Below are 21,027 nucleotides of genomic sequence, written 5' to 3'. Positions count from 1 at the left end.
CCATGCTTATTTATAAAAACCCTCTTAGGCCTCACTCCCTACTGTCTGAGATATCTCCTGCAGCCTTCATCCTCCACATACAACACCCGTTCTGCCAGTCACATTCTGTTAAAGGTCTCCAAAGCACACACATCCCTGGGGCACTTATCTTTTCAGTTCGTTGCAGCTAGCGACTCGAATGAGCTGCAACCAAGACTCAAACTGGACATTTTTATCTCAATCTCTTCATTCAAAGACTCAATCATGGACACTTACTGACAGTTGTAGCTTCTTTGCGTGATGTGTTGTTGTCTCTACCTTCTTGCCCTTTGTGCTGTTGTCTGTGCCCAATAATGTTTGTACCCTGTTTTGTGCTGCTACCATGTTGTGCTTCTGCCATGTTGTGTTGCTACCATGTTGTCATGTTGTGTTGCTGCCATGCTATGTTGTTGTCTTAGGTCTCTCTTTATGTAGTGTTATGTTGGCTCTCTTGTCATGACGTGTGTTTTGTCCTGTATTTTTTATTTAATTTATTTGTATATTTAATCCCAGCACCCGTCTCTGCAGGAGGCCTTTTGAAAGGCCGCCATTGTAAATAAGACCTTTTTCTTAACTGACTTGCCTAGTTAAATAAAAAGAATGTCCATTGCTTGTGTTTTTTGGCCCAATCAAGTGTCTTCTTCTTATTGTGTCCTTTAGTAGTGGTTTCTTTCCAGCGATTCGACCATGAAGGCCTGATTCACGCAGTCTCCTCTGAACAGTTGATGTTGAGATGTGTCTGTTACTTGAACACTGTGAAGCATTTATTTGGGCTGCAATTTCTGAGGCTGGTAACTAATAAACGTATCCTCTGCAGCAGAGGTAACCCTGGGTCTTTCTTTCTTGTGGCGGCCCTCATGAGAGCCAGTTTCATCATCGCGCTTGATGGTTTTTGCGACTGCACTTTAAGAAACTTGACTGACCTTCATGTCTTAAAGTAATGATGGACTGTCGTTTCTCTTTGCTTGTTTGAGCTGTTCTTGCCATAATATGGACTTGGTCTTTTACCAAATAGGGCTATCTTCTGTATACCACCCCTACCTTGTCACAACACAACTGATTGGCTCAAACGCATTAAGGAAAACGTTTCTACAAATTAACCTTTAATAAGGCATACCTGTTAATTGAAATGCATTCCAGGTGACTACCTCATGAAGCTGGTTGACAGAATGCCAAGAGTGTGCAAAGCTGTCATTGAGGCAAAGGGTGGCTACTTTGAAGAATCTAAAATATATTTTGATTTGTTTAACACTTTTTTGGTTACTATATGATTCCATATGTGTTATTTCATAGTTTTAATGTCTTCACTATTATTCTAATGTAGAAAATAGTAAAAATAAAGGGAAGAATGTAGACAATTAGCATGGCAAAATGTATTCCGAGTAGTAATCCTTCCGGAAGACCAGTCAATCTGTGGGTTGTGTAGCTTTAACCATGGATGGCCCAGAACCAGAGGTGGGTGAGAACAGTCGATTATATGGAAACTGATCTTTTCCTGGTGATTACCAGAGAGATGCAGGATAACAGGAACAGTTCTCTCCAAAACACGGAAGAGTAGTTTTCCATTGAGAGCGTTGGCTTCCAGAGGTGAATCGAGCAAAACAATGTCCAGGCCCAACTGCTTAACAACCCCTCGGTCTAGAAAACTCTCCTCGGCGCCCGAATCGACGAGAGCAGGCAGAGGAAAAGCCTGGCTCTGCCAGGCCTCAAGCAGGGGTCTGGGAGATGATGGGCAGGCGATTTGGCTCAACAGTATATCCCCCACTACTGCTGAGCCCTCTCTTTTACTGGACACAGTGTACAAGTGGAGACCAGGTGACCAACCTGGCCACAATACAGACAGCTCCTAGTACTGATACGCTGCTGCTTCTCCTCTGGAGCTAGACGGGTCCGGCCGAGCTGCATGGGTTCATGATTGGGATCTGCCTGGTGATGTGATGCAGTCGGAGAAATTGAGCAAGGCACAGAAGCAGACGTCATGGGACATGCAACCCTACCTCCCCTCTCCCTCCGACGCTCACGGAGACGGTTGTCAATGAGGATAGTGAGAGAAATTAGTTTGTCAAGTCCATCAGGCTCCTCTCTGGTCACCAACTCGTCCTTGAGGGTCTCAGTAAGTGTGTTCCGGAATGCTCCCTGAAGGGCCTCGTCATTCCAGCCGCTCTCTGTGGCGAGGGTGTGGAACTCACATGCCATCTCAGCCACACTCTGAGAACCTTTACGAAGGGACAGAAGTCATTTGGCAGCATCCTTTCCACAGACCGGGTGGTCAAAGACCTTTCTTAGCTCATCTATGAATCCACTGTAGGAGAAGCAGGTAGATGACTGTCTCTCCCAAACCGCAGTGGCCCAGGAGAGCACTGCTCCCCGAAGGCAGCCAATCCCCAAAAAATGTGGCTCGTTCACTAGCATAAGAGTAGGGCTGTTGCTCAAACACTAGTGAACATTGTACAAGAAAGGCTCTGCAAACCCCAAGATTGCCATCATAGAGCTCAGGAGTCGGAACAAAAGGCTCCCGGGGAGGAGAAGAGGAACTGGAGACAGGTTGTGAATGCTGGACGGAGGTTCAGATCTGTAGGTCAGACAGGCTCTGTGAAAACTCCTTGATGTTCTCCAGCAGGGTTTCAGGGCTTAGTCATGTTGATCAAGAAGAGTGCCTTGCCCCACAAGAATTTGGTGAAGAGTAGTAGAGTCTGCTGGGTTCATTTCTTGGCCAGGTCGTACTGTTACGCGGAGCGAAAACAGGGGAACCCAAGAGCGGACTCAGATGCGGAAGCAGGGATGAATGAACCAAAATGTTTATTGTACACAGAGAGATGTGGAGTGCAGAACCGGGGTAGCTCAGATGAGTTACAGAAAACCAGAAGTGTAGAGTGAGGTTGGAGTTGACTGAGTTGAACAGGGTAAACAGGTCCTGAGGGGAATCCAAGGCAGTGGTGGGGAGTGAAGTCCAGAGCAAGGTGGTTGGATGGTGAGCTGTAGTACAGGAGCCAGAGACAGCGCAATAATGAGCAGAGATTATGATCTGGCAGAGTGGAAGTGGCAGGAATGAGTTTATGTAGAGGTCTTGATTTATGGGACGATTTGCAACTGGTTGGGATCTGCTCTGACTCCAGCACATCTGTCTCCAACCACACAATCACACCAAGAGAGAGAGAGAGAGAGACTACAGGGGGAGAATTGCAGGTTAAGACGCCACCGGATGAACACCAGAGGGCGTAGTGGGAGCAGATGTGACAGTAACATGCTGATTGCTCTGCTGTTTGGACCATTAAAGGGTGCTCTGCTACTCTTGGGTAGTGGAATGACCTTTACTTCCTCCATGTCTGAGGGCACACATTGTTTTCTAGGCTTAAATTGGAGATGTGGCAAACAGGAGTCACAATATATTCCACTACCAACCTCAGCAATTTACCATCCACGTTGTCGGTAACATGTGGTATTGTCTTTATTTTTATTTATTTTTTATTTTATTTTATTTCACCTTTATTTAACCAGGTAGGCAAGTTGAGAACAAGTTCTCATTTACAATTGCAACCTGGCCAAGATAAAGCAAAGCAGTTCGACACATACAACAAAACAGAGTTACACATGGAGTAAAACAAACATACAGTCAATAATACAGTAGAAAAATAAGTCTATATACAATGTGAGCAAATGAGGTGAAATAAGGGAGGTAAAGGCAAAAAAAGGCCATGGTGGCAAAGTAAATACAATATAGCAAGTAAAACACTGGAATGGTAGATTTGTAGTGGAAGAAAGTGCAAAGTAGAAATAGAAATAATGGGGTGCAAAGGAGCAAAATAAATAAATACAGTAGGGGAAGAGGTAGTTGTTTAGGCTAAATTATAGATGGGCTATATTTATAGATAGCAATAAAAATGTACCTCTTCATCACCCACTTTGTGGAACTCAAAACTACAGTGCTTGTATTTCATTATTTCGGCCATTATGCATGAATATGAAGGCCCAGCATTTGCTGTTTGCATGTCATACCTAAGTTTGCTAATCTTGTCAACAAATAAGTTATTAAAGTGGTTGGAAATATCAAAGGGTTTTGTTATGAACAAGCCATTTGCCTCAATGAAGGATGAAGCCGAGTTTTCTTTTTTGCCTAGAATTTAATTTGAAGTACTCCAGAGCTTTTTACTATAATTCTTTATATCATTTATCTTTCTTCCATAGTATAGTTTTTTTCTTCTTTTTGTTTAGTTTAGTTAAGTGATTTCTCAATTTACTGTATGTTTACCAGTATGCTGCCTTGTCAGACTTATTTTCTATTCCCTTTGCCTCATCCCTCTCAGCCATACAGTTTTTCAATGTATCATCTATCCATGGGGATTTGGCAGTTCTAACAGTCAGTTTCTTGATGGATGCATGCCTATCAGTAACTGGAAGAAGCAGTTTCATAAATGCTTCAAGTGCAGCGTCCGAATGTTCCTCATTACACAAATCAGACCAACAAATATTATTCACATCTTTGACATAGGAATCATTGCGAAACCTCTTGTATGAACATTTATACACAATTTTAGGTCCAGTCTTTGGAACTTTGGTCATAGAAGTAGCGTAGATCTATCAGTGGGGAGTACAGTATCAACAAATAACCAAACTCCAGGGTGTTAGTAAAAATCAGTTTGCTCTTATTGATACCCTATTACCAGTGGTGTAAAGTACTTAAGTAAAAATACTTTAAAGTACTACTTAAGTAGTTTTTTAGGTATCAGTACTTTACTTTACTATTTGTATTTTTGACAAGTTTTACTATTACTCCACTACATTCCTAAAGAAAATAATGTACTTTTTACTCCATACATTTTCCCTGACACCCAAAAGTACTTGTTACATTTTCTATGCTTAGCAGGACAGGAAAATGATCCAATTCACTCACTTATCAAGAGAACATCACTGGTCAAATCAAATCAAATGTTATTTGTCACATGTGCCGAATACAACAGGTGTAGACCTTACAGTGAAATACTTCCTTACAAGCCCTTAACCTCTTTGGACAAGCCCTTAATATAACCAACAATGCAGTTTTAAGAAAAATAAGTGTTAAGTAAAAAATAGATAAGTAAAAAATGTCAAATAAAAGTAACAAGTAATTAAAGAGCAGCAGTAAAATAACAATAGCGTGGCTATATACAATGGGTACCGGTACAGAGTCAATGTGCGGGGACAACAGTTAGTCGAGGTAATTGAGGTAATATGTACTTGTAGGTAGAGTTAAAGTGACTATGGATAGATAATAAACAGAGAGTAGCAGCAGCGTAAAAGGGGGGGGGGGCAATGCAATAGTCTGGATAGCCATTTAATTAGCTGTTCAGGAGTCTTATGGCTTGGGGTAGAAGCTGTTAACAAGCCTTTTGGATCTAGACTTGGCGCTCTGGTACTGCTTGCCGTGTGGCAGCAGAGAGAACAGTCTATGACTAGGGTGGCTGGAGTCTTTGACAATTTTTAGGGCCTTCCTCTGACACTGCCTGGTATGAGGTCCTGGATGGCAGGAAGCTAGGCCCCAGTGATGTACTGGGCCGTTCACACTACCCTCTGTAGTGCCTTGCGGTCGGAGGCCGAGCAGTTGCCATACTAGGCAGTGATGCAACCAGTCAGGATGCTCTCAATGGTGCAGATGTAGAACTTTTTGAGGATCTAAAGACCCATGCCAAATCTTTTCAGTCTCTTGAGGGAGAATAGGCTTTGTCGTGCCCTCTTCACAACTTTCTTGGTGTGTTTGTACCATGATAGTTTGTTGGTTATGTGGACACCAAGGAACTTAAAGCTCTCAACCTGCTCCACAACAGCCCCGTCGATGAGAATGTGGGCATGATCGATCCTCCTTTTCCTGTAGTCCACAATCATCTCCTTTGTCTTGATCATGATGAGGGAGAGGTTGTTGCCCTGGCACCACACGGCCAGGTCTCTGACCTCCTCCCTATAGGCTGTCTCATCGCTGTCTGTGATCGTCGGCAAACTTAATGATGGTGTTGGAGTCGTGCCTGGCCATGCAGTCATGAGTGAACAGGGAGTACAGGAGGGGACTGAGCACGTCTGCATGTCAGCCCTGCTGCCTCTGATCTGGAGGACTCACTAAACACAAAGGCTTTGTTTGTAAATGACGTCTGTGTGTTGTAGTGTGCCCCTGGCAATCTGTAAAAAATCTGACTGATGTGCTTATTATAAGTAATTTGGAGAAGAAAAAAATAACTTTTACTTTTGATACTTACTCAATTAGTATTTTTCTGGGTGACTTTCGCTTTTACTTGAGTCATTTTTTGTTAAGGTATCTTTACTTTTACTCAAGTATGATAATTGGGTGCCTTTTCCACCACTACCTACTACAACTCTTGTTGAACTGTACAGTATGTAGTTAGACCAGGAATGTGTTGAGCAATGGATATGTGCCATTGAGCATGATCATGCCATCATCCGATGTACCCATGTGAGAGATAGATACACTGTCCTGTTCTCTCTGTGTGTTTCCTTGTGCCCATCCTGCCTTGGTCAAAGTCTGCAGAGAGGCGATGTTGTGCTGCCTGCCCTGTGGGAGATAGTGTCAGCTGTGGGAACGTGTGCTTTGTCATGGGGCTCTGATTACATGCTCAATGCCTGGCTTGTGCGTTGCTCATCGACTGGACAATTGAAAGAAATGACAAACCTGATCCCTGGCCTGCCTCTATTTGTTCAATTCTATTTGATAAACTCCTGCTTATTTGACAACTTGAGGAATTTTTGTGATTTGCTGATTTCCGAGGCCTTTACCTCGACTAACCCTTTGATTAGCAATTAACTTAAATGTTATCTCAGTGTTTAAGTTCATTAAGTCTACAAACCTGCACACAATCTTTCAAAAGTGCAAGACTACTCTCTCTGTGTTTCGGGTGTCACGAGAAACTTCTGTGTTGTTGTGAAGTTGTTGCTTCGCTTGTGATCTTGTGCATTTTCAGGCAAAAGTATTTTGCCTCAAAGTGTAAGGTTCTGTATTTATTTTCTTAAGTCAACCTTGTGTTCTGTTTTGTTGTGTTCTGGAACGTAGCCCTGTTTCTTTGTGTTTTTGAACATAGCCCTGTCTTTCATTTTTGTTCGTTTTCACCTGTGTTAGTTACTCACCTGGTCTCATCAGCTCCTTATTTAGTTCAGTTCATACTGTTTGTGCCTTTGTGAGGTATTGTTCGTTTTGACTCTACTAAGCCTTTTCCTAGCTTGTTTGTGAGAACCAGTTATAGCCTTCAGTCCTAGTTTTGATTCACCTGCCTGTTTGTCTACCTGTGTATGACCATTGCCTGCCTGTGACCACGATTCCTGCCTTCTGCAATGGCGAAATAAACACCTGCTGCCCTCTGCGTGTGAATCTACATCTTTTTCTCCCTGAGTATTCATTACACAGAGAGACTCTTGGTGATGGAAGAGATTTAGGAGAGTGTTGTTTTGGGAGATCCGCTTGTTACAAACCATTTCTACTGCTGTTTTTCTATTTAGGCCATACTCAAACATTCCAGGAGTAAGAATAAGGCAAAAATATGATCCAGCAACAATTTAATTTGAATGTTAAAAATACCAAAGTACAAGAGATTTACATTGTTTGATGGCAGATGAAGACAGCGTTTATTAATGCCTTGGTAATATAGGAAACAATTGAAAGGATCATACATATAAAAAAAACAATTCACCTCATAATAAATATTTGAAAATTCACACAAGTATGGTATTCTCAAGTGTTTTTATAATCATACGCCAAACATGAATTTTCTTAAATACGGCAGAGAAGTGCCAACTTGACCAATGTGTTATGTTAGCAAATATCTTCTCTCACTTGTTTAGACAGTTGACATGCCTGTGAACAGTAATTATTTTGTGTGAATTGAACCAAGTTATTCCTCATTTAACCAGATATTTTGTAACAAGGATAGAGAATGATTAAGGGTTTTACATAGAAGGATTTACAGACAGACCGATGTTTCTACATGTAACAAAATCTTGCTTTATAAAAAAAATATTATTTGGTACAATTGGCTTGTCTATACAGTACCAGTGAAAAGTTTGGACACACCTACTCATTCAAGGGTTTTTAATTTTACTATTTTCTACATCGTAGAATAATAGTGATAACAAACTATGTGATAACCAAAAAAGTGTTAAACAAATGAAAATATATTTTGATTTCAAAGTAGCCACCTTTTGCCTTGATGACAGCTTTGCACACTCTTGGCATTCTCTCAACCAGCTTCACCTGGAATGCTTTTCTAAACAGTCTTGAAGGAGTTCCCACATGTGCTGAGCACTTGTTGGCTGCTTTTCCTTACCTCTGCAGTCCAACTGATCCCAAACCATCTCAATTGGGTTGAGGTCGGGTGATTGTTGAGGCCAGGTCATCTGATGCAGCATTCCATCACTCTCCTTCTTGATCAAATAGCCCTTACACAGTCTGGAGGTGCGTTGGGTCATTGTCCTTTTGAAAAACAAATTATCGTCCCACTAAGCGCAAACCAGATGGGATGCCGTATTGCTGCATAATGCTGTGATAGCCATGCTGGTTAAGTGTGCCTTGAATTCTAAATACATCACAGACAGTGTTACCAGCAAAGCACCCCCACAACTCCTCCTCTATGCTTCACGGTGGGAACCACACATGCAGAGGTCTTTCGTTCACCAACTATGCGTCTCACAAAGACACGGTGATTGGAACCAAAAATCTCCAATTTGGACTCATCAGACCAAGGACAGATTTCCACCGGTCTAATGTCCATTGCTTGTGTTTCTTGGCCCAAGCAAGTCTCTTCTTCTTATTGGTGTCCTTTAGTAGTAGTTTCTTTGCAGCAATTCAACCATGAAGGCCTGGTTCACACATTCTCTTCTGAACAGTTGATGTTGAGATGTGTCTGTTACTTGAACACTGAAGCATTTATCTGGGATGACATTTCTGAGGCTGGTAACTCTAATGAACTTGTTATTTAATCCAATAGGGTAAGGCAAGAGAATGGTTGTGGACAGGCAAAAAGGTCAAAACCAGTTCAGAGTCCAAAAGGTACCGAAGGGCAGGCAGGATCAAGGGCAGGTAGGATCAAGGGCAGGCAGAATCAAGGGCAGGCAGAATCAAGGGCAGGCAGAATCAAGGGCAGGCAGAATCAAGGGCAGGCAGGAAAAACATGCTGGTTGACTTGACTAACATACAAGACGAACTGGCACAGAGAGACAGGAAACACAGGGATAAATACACAGGGAAAATAAGCGACACCTGGAGGGGGTGGAGTCAATCACAGGAACAGGTGAAACAGATCAGGGAGTGACAAACTCTGGGTCTTAATTTCCTGTGGCGGTCCTCATGAGAGCCAGTTTCATCATAGCGCTTGATGGTTTTTGCGACTGCACTTGAAGAAACTTTCAAAGTTCTTGAAATGTTCCTTATTGACTGACCTTCATGTCTTAAAGTAATGATGGAATGTCGTTTTTCTTTGCTTATTTGAGCTATTCTTGCCATAATATTGACTTGGTCTTTTACCAAATAGGGCTATCTTCTGTATACCACTCCTATCTTGTCACAACACAACTGATTGTCTCAAACGCATTAAGAAGGAAAGAAATTCCACAAATGTACTTTTAACAAGGCACACCTGTTATTGAAATGCATTCCAAGTGACTACCTCATGAAGCTGGCTGAGAGAATGCCAAGAGTGTGCAAAGCTGTCATCAAGGCAAAGGGTGGCTACTTTGAAGAATCTCAAATATAAAACATATTTTAATTTGTTTAACACGTCAATTAAATTTCAAGATGAACACACATCCTCCGCTTCACCCTGGTTTCATTACTACGACGTCCGTTACAGAATCACCCACCAAGAAACGGACCAAGCAGCGGAGGAAGGAGAAGCACCAGGAGAGGGGCAGTATGGACTCGTGGAGATGGGAGGAATTACTGGACGGTAAAGGACCATGGGCTCAAGCTGGGGAGTATCGCCGCCCGCAGTGGGAGATCGAGGCGGCGATAGCTGAGAGGCCCTGGTATGAGGCAAGGGAGCGCAACAGGCATGAGAGGCAGCCCCCCAAAAAATGTTTTTGGGGGGGCACACGGGGAGTGTGGCAGAGTCAGGTTGGAGACCTGAGCCAACTCCCCGTGCTTACAGGAGGCAGCACAGTACTGGTCAGGCACCGTGTTATGCAGTAAAGCGCACGATGTCCCCAGTACGCGTTGATAGCCCGGAGCGCTACATGCCAGCCCCCCGCAAGTGCGTTGCGAGAGTGGGCATCGAGCCAGGTCGGAGTGTTCCAGCTCAGCGCATCTGGTCTCCGGTGCGCTGTCTCGGTCCTGGCTATCCTGCACCGGTGCTGCGTACTGTGTCTCCGGGGTGCTGGGAGGGCTCAGTTCGGCCTATGCCTGCGCTCCGCCCGTGCCGGGCAAAGGTGGGCATTCAGCCTGGAGTTTGGGTGGCAAGCCTACGCACCAGAACTCCAGTACTCCCCCACAGCCCGGTTTATCCTGTGCCTCCTCCTCGGACCAGGCCTCCAGTGGGTCTCTCCAGCCTGGTCTATCCTGTGCCTCCTCCCAGGACCAGGCCTCCAGTGGGTCTCTCCAGCCTGGTCTATCCTGTGCCTCCTCCCAGGACCAGGCCTCCTGTGGGTCTCCCTAGCCTGGTGAGTCCTGTGCCTGCGCCCAAAGCCAGGCCTCCTGCATGTCTCCCCAGCCTGGTGAATCCAGGGCCAGAGCCGCCAGAGCCACCCGAGCCGCCCGCCAGTCCGGAGCCGCCAGGGCCGCCCGCCTTTCCGGAGCAGCCAGGGCCGCCCGCCTGTCCGGAGCCGCCAGGGCCGCCCGCCTGTCCGGAGCCGCCAGGGCCGCCCGCCTGTCCGGAGCCTCCAGGGCCGCCCGCCTGTCCGGAACCTCCAGGGCCGCCCGCCTGTCCGGAGCCGCCAGGGTCGCCCGCCAGCCGGTCGCAGCCAGGGTCGCCCGCCAGCCGGGCGCAGCCAGGGTCGCCCGCCAGCCGGGCGCAGCCAGGGTCGCCCGCAAGTCCTCCGGCGCAGCTAGGGGTGCCACCTAAGTGGGCTAAGCCAAGGGTGGAGCGGGGTCCACGTCCCGCACCAGAGCCGCCGCCGTAGGAGGGCCCACCCAGACCCTCCCCTTCAGAGTCAGGTTTTGCGGCCGGAGTCCGCACCTTTGGGGGGGGCACTGTAGAGGGTTTTTTTGTTATCTATTTTGGTTAGGCCAGGGTGTTACATGGGTGGGCGTTCTATGTTTATTTTTCTATGTTGGTTTGTTTCTTTGGTTGGCCGTGTGTGGCTCCCAATCAGGAACAGCTGTAGTTCGTTGTGCTGATTGGGAGTCATACACAGGCAGCCTGTTTTTCCTTTGGGGTTTGTGGGTGATTGTTTTCTGTGTAGAGTTAATCCTGACAGGACTGTTTTGCTGTCGTCTTTTGTTTATTTTTGTAGTGTTCTCTTTTTCAATTAAATTTCAAGATGAACACACATCCTCCGCTGCACCTTGGTTTCATTACTACAACGGCCGTTACACACGTTTGGTTACTACATGATTCCATATGTGTTATTTCATAGTTTTAATGTCTTCACTATTATTCTACAATGTAGAAAATAGTAAAAATAAAGAAAAAACGTTGAATGAGTAGGTGTGTCCAAACTTTTGACTGGTTCTGTATATGAAAATATACAAAGGTATATGATAGGAAATACCTCCTATTTGTTGCCGTTCCTCATCTACACAATCAGCACATTTTCAACACACAATCACTGCTCTCTCATAACTGCAACTCATCTCTTGTTCCTAATGTTATAGTATACTTTCAGAGTTTTATAGATATGTTGTCTCGCTTTCTATGCATCCCTTAGGACATTCAATGAAAGAGCTGACAGTTAGGGGGACTTTTTCATCAGTCTTTGAGTAACTAATGGGTTAGGGATATTTCAAGGCATGTATTTCCTGGCCTTCATACGGGGTATAATATGTAGGTCTCTGATGTCATTATGCTGAAGCAGCCAACACAAATAGCGCTCTGTGCCCATGCCCCACCCACTGGTGAGTAGAGGAATGACCTGCCGCATGTTGATGTACCACTTGTAGGATTCCTCTGGGACAGCATGATGTCTGAGGGCTTCTTGCACCATCTCGGGGTTGGAGTGACGCTCCCCAAGACCCAGAGTCTCTCCCAATCCCAAGAGGAGGTCAGATGCTTTTGCCTTGCGTCTGCCAGAGCCCTCCACATATGCTTGGTAGAAAGCCACTCCCAGGTGGTCCATCTCTGTCAGCCAAACAGCGCCTCCGTACTTCTCAATCAAAACCTTTTCTCCTTTGCGGGTTAACTTCCTGCCAAACTGAGGCTGGCCATCCTGTACCCACTCCAAGCAGTCTGGCGTGGGCATCATAGGGATGGCCTTGTCCAGAGTGACTCTTGGGAGAGCGGTTCCTCCTTCCAACTTCTCCAGTAAGTCCTGGACATGTGAAAGGGTCCCAGCAGAGTTCAGGATGATTTTGGAGTGTTTTTTCAGCATTGTATTGCTGAGATGAGCCACATATCCCTCAGCTATGTGCATGGCAGTATCCATGTTGCCCAGGAGCTCACACTCAACATGGTAGAACTGGTTAAGATGTGTGGCATCTGGATCTTCTCCCCGAAAACTTGGCGATATATAGTATGCCCCCGACAAGTTCTCTTGGAATCGCAAGAAATACTCCAGCACAAATTGCATGGAGTCAGCCAAGTACACATCCTGCCCCAGCAAATTGACGTAAACGGGCTCGGAGTCTGATCCCAGGCCCATCGGAGAGGAGATTGTGTCAGTGGTGAGAGGAGTCAGGGCGTACGCGTACTGACAGGTGTTGTTGAAGTACTCCACTGTGCTGTGGAAGAGAGTACTTTGAATCTGAAAGAGATTGCGGTACCACTGGCTCTTGATGGCTAACATGGAGTGGCTCTGTGGGTCCTCCCAGGAACGAGGAGGCCTGCAAAGTGTGATTTTGGTGTGGATTTCCTTTAGAGATTCAGGGCTGGCGGGAGGGCCATCGGCAGATGAGACATACCCGGGGTAGCTTTGGAAGTACTCTGGGAACACCTCAGCAGGCTTGTCACCACGTGGAGGGACCAGAGGTATCAGCTTGACATGGGCATAATCAATCTCAAAGCCTTCAAAGATGAGTGCAACACCTCGAGCATGCATTCCTTCCTCCAGCAGTCCAGCTACCTTACGAGTGGCCAGGACCAGTGATGTGTAATCAGTCTCTTCAAGACAGAAAATGTTGCTTGACAGTGGTTTACGTGGCACTAGAACTGTGAGTCCAGGTGTATTAGGGTAGGGAGTGAGGAAAGCCACGTGATTACTGTCCTCCCACACCCGCCACTGTTGCTCCTCCCCACGGACGATACGGCAGAACAGTCCATTGTGGGAGGGATTTCCTAAGAAGTCATAACACGATGGTGCATTAGGCGTTGGCAGCTTGTCCCGAATCTTGGCCTGAACCTGGTCCAGATCTGCATCTTCCCAGCGTGGGCCACTCTTTGAGCTGCAGTAACCTGGGTCATAGGGCTGAAAGTCCTCCTCCCCGGTCAGATGGGGGCACCAGTTGGTTTCCAGGCCATGAAGTGGTAGCACTCGGATATGGGCCGGGGTCTCGGGATGTGGGTTAAATACTAGGGCGCAACGCTGTACCCCCAGTCGTTCGCATAGCAGGTTTGAAACAGCCCGTGCTCCTTGTAACAGTTCTAAGAAATCTGGTACAGCCAACTGAAAGATGCTGCTCGGTCCACTCAGAGTCTTTTGGGTAAGGATGGTGGCACCTGGTGTCCAAGGGTTTGAGTGTAGGTGAGCAACTAGTTTGTCAGTCTCCCAGATCACATTGGAATAACTCTTCATGGGTCTCAGGACTTCGACACGTGCAATGCCACCAACCATGGATGCTACAAACAACACCCCAGCATTGGTTTCAACAACAGCATCGCCTTTGGCGTCTACAGCAATGATTCCAGCACAGCTGCCCTTCAAGTTCTCAGTCATGACTTCTCGACATGCTGCCCTAAGGCTGTAGCCTTTATGATGGTAGAGACTGGCAACTTTTTGTGCAACTGTGTGCCTTAGAAACACATCTCCATCACCAGAGCAGGTTACTGCAAGCTTGTCATCAGCAAATATACCTGCTCCCACTACTGCTGTGTCCCCAACTCGACCCTTCCATTTTCCCACCAACCCACCTGTGGACGTTGCAGCAGCTAACCTACACCATCGATCCAAAGCAACAGCTCCCACTGTCTGTGGATGGTTGTTCTTGGAGGCATTGCCAGCACTGAGTTTTGCTATCAGCTCTCTGCGACGGACATCAGTTTGGAAGTACTCCGCCTTCATAGGCTTCTCACTCTCTTCTAAGCCTTGCAAAAACTCTTCTGCACCTTCCCCTACTAAGAGTGAGTGTGCACTCTTCTCCATGACCTGTCTTGCTGCTTTCACTGGGTTCTTCACACTCTGCACACAAGCCACCGACCCAGAGGTCATCCCATTTCCATCTACTATGGTCGCCTCCATCTCATTTTTCCCATCTTTGTTGAAAACCGATCCCTTCCCGGCGTTGAACAGAAAACAGTCCTCAAGAGCTTGCACACTCCGCTGCACTGCGTCAAGACTACTGCCTCCTTGTTGTAGCACTTGTGCTCCGAGGGTCAGGGCTGTCTGCAGAGCAAATTCAATGACGTCTACCACCTTTGTATTTAGCATCATCTCCTCCCCAGCTCCACCATGGATCACCAGAGTAAAGTCTGGACTCATGTTGGAGGCAGAGTCAGAGGGAAGTGTTGACTTGGACATTGTCTTGCCTTGTTTTTGGCCTGCTGGACTGCTACTTTTGTGAATTTCCCCTTGGGTGGATCCATTCCTTCTTCCTACTTGTCCTTCTTGCAGCAGACACTCCATTGCTCCCATTTGTCCGGCTACGGCATATCTGACAGCGAGAAGCATCACCAGCTTCAGGTTTACTTTCAGGCTATCTTGAAGCTTCTCCAACACTATGGCAAATGTGCCTTTCCCATTGAGCACCATACGGACCCGGTCTCTCCTCCCCAAGTAGGTTACAGCCAGTTGGTCTTTAGCGTACACATTCCCTACAGCAAGCTCCACTCCCTCCATTAAATCCTTGCCAGTAAGGTAAACGGAGGGGCACGCAAAGGGGTCAAGAAACTTCTTGAGAGGGTTGTCTGGAGACATGGACCAGCGTAGGGCTGCGAGGTGAGGGCCCACACCATGTCCACTTTTAGTGGCTTTGATCAGGTTCTTGTGCTCCAGGAAAGCCACATGGAACAGACGGAGCAGTTCCTTCGTGTATCGAGGATTGTTATCTGGTCCGATGCAGGATTCCAAAGCACTAATGAGCTGGCAGGATTGCATGGTGAGGGAGTATGTCGGATCGCAGCGGCCATGCTTGTAGTGACGCATATGGGTAGGGGTTACAAGAATGTGGCTGGCAGCAGATTCCCCAAGAGTCTGCCTTAGGGAGAGCTGCAAGGAAAAGTTGATCCAGGCATCGTACAGGCCCCTGTGACCCCGGAGGGTAGCAAAGACATCTGGGTAAGAGGGAACCTCAAACGTGATTATGGGATTAATTGCTTTAGGGGAGGACTTTGGGGGGTCTGTTTTAGTTATACCCTGTAGTGGGAATGCTAGGGGGCTTGGGGAGGAGGAATCAGCCTTGTTAAGATAGGTTGACCCATTGCTTCCTGTGTTGGCCTGGACTAGGTCCACATTAAGAGACTCAGAGAGATACCACACAGTATCAGCCACTAACCCAGCCACCATTCCATCCAGTGCACTGTGCTCGAACACCATCCCCGCTGTGCTGTCTTTGAATACCACCAGGTTCACCACCTGTAGAAAAAGTATAGAAAAATCATTTTTATTTTACTTGTGATACTTGGGATGTTTGCTAGTGATGTTGAGCTAAAGAGGAACCTATGTTTTCAAGTCTTGTGTCAGTGAGATAATAAACTGAAGTTTTTTGGGTGCAATTATGTATGGCTAATGTGCAGTAAAGATCCACATATAATTTGATTCAATATAGAAAAATGTATTTAATTCCATTATCTAGCGTATATTTTTGTCAACACATAAAATCATGTTCCAGGTTTTAAATGAGATGTATAATTTAAGACCATATCCTCATCCGGTAACCCGATGAATCCAGTTGATTCACTACAGCACCACTGTACTGTACTGTATTGTAAGGACAGACGCTGGGAGACAAGAAGCAAGTACAGGGAGCGAATATTTAATGAATAAACAGACAGGAAACAAAACACGAACAGTGTCGACAAGGCACACATAACGACATTAATACTGACTCAGGAAAGAAACAGAGGAAGTGATAGATATAGGGGAGGTAATTAATAACGTGATGGAGTCCAGGTGAGTCCGATGAAGCGCAGATGCGCGTAACGATGGTGACAGGTGTGCGTAATGATGAGCAGCCTGGCGGCCTCGAGCACCAGAGATGGGGAGTGGAAACAGACGTGACACTGTATTGTAGTAGTTGTCATCCACAATTACAGAACCACAAGCATCCCATACTGTACCTTGTCATAGTATCTCAGACAGGGCCCATCTCCTCCTCCCAGTCTGACAGCGTTGAGGGTGTCTGCCAGATCAGCTGGTGGATTGCAGTCTTCCAGGGAGAGAGCCACCACAGCACTCTCCATCAACCCCAGTGAGGCGGCCGCTGCCCCAGCTGCTCTAAGGATCTCCTCCCTCACTGCACTCCAGGCTTGCCGCTGCAGGGCAGAGAGGCCGCAGATGGCAGAGGGCTCATTGTTCTTGGCAGCTCTTTGTTGGCTCATCACATGAGCCACTTGGCTGTAGATGTCAGGGAACGGTAAAGGGGACATAGGCCCGCCTGGGCTGAGAAGCTGCAGTATGTTGACTGAAAATACCTCTCCAGCACAGATTACGATGGCATGGAGGCAGTCTGGGTATACCTGTAATACAAATAGCACATTAAGAAGTAGGAGATAATCACATTAGATGAAAATAAGACAAGGGAGTATGATGAACTGTTATCATTATCATCAGAGATGGTGTATGAAAACACAAAACAACATTGAGTCAAAGTACTCTATTTTTTTCCTAAAGCTTACTTTAATCTCATCTTGGGTCTTCCCAGGAATGCGGCTGGCAGCAAACACCTCTGATTGCTGTGTGCGCTCAGTTTGCCCCTCGCCCTCTACCAGCGAAGGCTCACTATACATCTTGGCCACAGCCCAGAGCAGAGCGGCAGCCCTCTCAAGTTGGGCACACTCCTTCTTGGCTCTGGAGGGGGGCAGGACAGCGGGGATGGCTGTCGAGGTGGGCAGTGGGTCAGTGCATGAGAGCAGCCGGCTCTTGAATTGCTCTGTCACCCAGTTCTCTCGGCCAGAGGCGGCAGCCGCCAAGCCGTTTTGGGCCTCCTGCAGGACCTCCCTCTGTTGGCTAAGGGTGTTTTTGAATTGAAGGTAGAGCTCGGGGCTCAGGGTGAGCTGGAGCACACGGCTTGCCTCTTGTAAGGTGACATCTAGCGCTGGAATAGGGTAATCGAGAAGTGCCATCCTGTCCTGTTGATAGGGGGAACCTAATGCAATGAGAGAGCGAGGATGCACAATCAATTGAGTTACTGTAAAGACACTCAGGTAATTTGCCCCAATATTCCCTCTCAACCATAGTATGCAAAAACGTGACATATTAACCTGCATGAGTAGTAAAGGCTGTAATTCAATCAGGCTATTCATATTATCTAGGAGAAGAGCTCATGAGATACACAGGGGACTCTTTATGGATTAATTTGGCTGATGTGAATACAATACCTCCTGTAAGGTCAATGTATCCTTCGGCGATACATTGTGACTTCTCCTTTATCACACTGTGTGTGAGAGTGGCTACTCTACATTACCCTCATCCCTTAATAATAAGAATAGCATGGTGTTTGTATTGCCAGTTGTCATGGGAATATGTCTCATGCTGCATGACCATGTTGGGGTAATTAGATTCGTGCTGATTCGCCTAGTTAGTCTCTCTTTACAATGCTGCCTGTTTTTCATTCTTCTAAGCCCAATTCAAGTTCAGCTATGCCTCTGACCTTGTGATTACCAGGAAGTTACTAGTTATTATAACTAAATTAAGTTACAATCGATAGGTTTTATGTAATACCACCTTCATAAATGGTATAGGTAATATATAAATTCCGAAATAAACTGTAGGATTAAACTGTAGGATTTAAGTACCAAATTGTAAAATTTACCATAAAAATAAACTAATAACACAGTTCTGTCACTTTTGTGAAAATGGAGTTTAATTAAAACCAGTTATCAGCAAACTAAACCAGCTTATTAGATGTCAACATCATGTCATAGAATACATTTTTGGTTATTTTGAATTTTTTCTCTTGTACTTTGAAATGAAATGTTTACAATTAACTTTTGAATGTAATATCAGCTCTCTTCAAGAGATCTGTTTACAATCTCAGGGCAACACAACCACAACACAACCAAATATAGGGTGTGTAAGGGTTACAATGTGTAAGTTCCTCAAATGTGATTGTGACAACCCCACTGACAACCAATGCTATTATATTTTACATGCCTAAAATACATGTAAAATAACAACACAGCTATTATATATTTTTTTTAATCCCTCTGCCTAAGGCAACTTTTTGTCATCAAAGTTGCTAAGATCAATTGCAATGATTTAGACTATAAATAGGAGAGTAAATCATTTAAGTTGACATACATTGTCAGGGATATGTCCTGAAGTCCATACACCTCTCAACAGTATTAGCAAGGAGGCTGCCCTCCACTAAAGAATGTATCATACCACTATGACTCATTCAAGCGTGACTAACTTTAAAACATGCATTTCAAGATAGACCAGCATACACATCTGGCTCAGCTTTGTAAGTGAGAAACAATGCAAATTGTAGGTACACAAAATATCACTATGATCAACAACACAAGCATTCACAGATACATGGCTCTTACATTACACTCTGTAATTACAAATTAGTAGATAAAGTTGTGTTATTCCTACAGCCATTGTTTGTATGTGTATAAGCTCATAAAATGTAATTCATAAAAGTAGAAACTAGTTTACCTCAATACCGAATACACTTCAAGATATGCACGCTCCGTAAGATGCAGCGAAGTCAGTGAACAGCAAGTTTTGTTGTACCAAACAAACAAGGGATGGCTATAATATGTACCTAGTGATTCCAATTAAGGAATTCCATTTCCTGTCTCTCAATAGACACTGGGTGAATCTGAGGCAGCCTCTCACTGCAAATACTCTCCTTAATGGAATGGCCAATGTCAATGTTCAACAAACGTTGGAACTCTTTTTAAAGTTTTTCATGTACATCATTAGTTTCATGCTCTATGCTCTATTTCACCCAAACAGTCATTGACAGACAGTTTTCCACATGACCTTTTAACCCCTGTGACTGAACATTAAATGCACTAACTGGTTTCGAAAATGTCTCCTGGTACATGACTCCTGGTCTCCATAATTAGATTTGTAGCTACACTGGAATTAGAAGCACAAGGCTGAATTAGTAATGACTGTCTCTCGCAATGGCTTATGCCATCTCCAGTTACAATAGTCTTAACGATTTAACACAATTTAGACCATATTCGAAAACACTTTTACAAATATCACTGCTGCCAGTGCCTTGGTTCCTTGTGAAGTTCAGTTAGGTAGACTAACATTATCTGACTCACAAACATCATCCTTATGGCCATAGGGCAAAATGTAATATGAGAATTCTGTGGTTTATTTTTTAATACCGACCACCATACATTCAATCATGTGACGTAACTACACAAGTATTTCCTTGGTATTCTTGATTATGATCAATAGTATCCCGTTCTGAAATATTGGAATAGCTCAGTGAATATTTTAGTTATCTTATCCCGAGGGCTCCCGAGTGGCGCAGCGGTCTAAGGCACTGCATCTCAGTGCTAGAGGTGTCACTACAGACCCTTGATTCCAGGCTGTATCACAACTGACCATGATTGGGAGTCCCATTGGGAGGCACACAATTGGCCCATCGTCGTTAGGGTTTGGCCGGGGTAGGCTGTCTTTGTAAGTAAGAATTTGTTCTTAACTGACTTGCCTAGTTAAATAAAAATCCCTATTTCAGTAAATTAGCAAATTGCCAAAAAATGTCCATACCTCCAGTCAAAGTGTCAAAGATGTGTGATGAGCCTCCTGAGGTTTCACACCTATATTTATACTCTGATGCATGTTTTTTCTTATTGTGTACATAGTAAAACCCATGCCTTGTTTCCCTTTCCCCCCTTAGTGGGAACTGTTCTTAACATATGGGTCTGGCCAATGTAGTTTCACTTTCAAAACTGGTGCTTTTCCCAAAACTCACTGACCACAACTACCTGAAGCCCCCTGAACTCAGCTGCCCGAAACCCCCCTGACCTCTGACCTCAGTTGCCCAAGACTCCCTGACCGAAGTAGGCCTCACCAGCCTTAGACAGACACACCTTAGACAGAACTGTGCTGTACATTTTTATTGTAAATCAAATATAATTCTTAGCCATTTTTTAAACCTTTTTTTACTTTAGACATATAGTATTCAACATTACTCCTTTTGTCAGTCTTTCTATGTGGAGTTGTGCTCTTCACAAAGGCACCTGGGGCATTGGCTTCTGTTTCTGTTTGTTTAAGATTATGATTTTTTTAAAGAATATAATTAATTGTAAGCTTTTGGATAAGATTGCTGACACCGCAGATTATTGGGCCTCATTTTCACTAAGGGTAATTTAGCAGACAAAGTACTCAGACATTCTTAATGGAGACACACAGTATGTGATTGTTTGCGAGCTGCTTAGGTAAGTTAGTTGTGAGATTTCACCACTTAATGGCGTTTGGTTCCCCAATCCCAGAAACAACTTTGATTAGTTATGTGTAATTCCTAAGTAGCTGTTTGTTCAATTACACAACAATAAGAATGTAGATATTTATGATAACAATAAAAACAACATTTTATATTGTGTTATT

The 21,027-nt window shown here is 45.0% G+C and overlaps 1 protein-coding gene across 1 annotated transcript; it reads right to left on the bottom strand.

The window, feature by feature from the left end:
* Positions 1 to 11,424: 11,424 nt before the first annotated feature.
* LOC115196345 (uncharacterized) lies at positions 11,425 to 19,162 on the bottom strand. Its single transcript, XM_029757106.1, has 4 exons — positions 19,111 to 19,162; positions 17,127 to 17,596; positions 16,569 to 16,967; positions 11,425 to 15,864 (listed from the first exon to the last, which is right to left on the bottom strand). The coding sequence occupies exons 2-4, from the start codon at positions 17,571 to 17,573 to the stop codon at positions 11,926 to 11,928; spliced, it is 4,785 nt and encodes a 1,594-aa protein (XP_029612966.1). The 5' UTR covers positions 17,574 to 17,596; positions 19,111 to 19,162; the 3' UTR covers positions 11,425 to 11,925.
* Between the last annotated feature and the right edge of the window lie 1,865 nt (positions 19,163 to 21,027).

The sequence above is a fragment of the Salmo trutta genome, chromosome 1 (genome assembly GCF_901001165.1).
Source record: "Salmo trutta chromosome 1, fSalTru1.1, whole genome shotgun sequence".
NCBI lineage: Eukaryota > Metazoa > Chordata > Actinopteri > Salmoniformes > Salmonidae > Salmo > Salmo trutta.
The sequence above is the reverse complement of the archived record's forward strand: the minus strand, read 5'-3'. Positions and strand labels throughout refer to the sequence as shown.

What these genes read in the sequence shown, in the direction of transcription:
- LOC115196345 (XM_029757106.1), bottom strand. Translation starts at nt 17,573, where the DNA reads ATGGCACTTCTCGATTACCCTATTCCAGCGCTAGATGTCACCTTACAA. An exon ending in AGACCCAAGATGAGATTAAA is followed by an intron (nt 16,968 to 17,126) that starts GTAAGCTTTAGG and finishes TTTGTATTACAG; the next exon opens with GTATACCCAGACTGCCTCCA. An exon ending in GTCTGAGATACTATGACAAG is followed by an intron (nt 15,865 to 16,568) that starts GTACAGTATGGG and finishes CTTTTTCTACAG; the next exon opens with GTGGTGAACCTGGTGGTATT.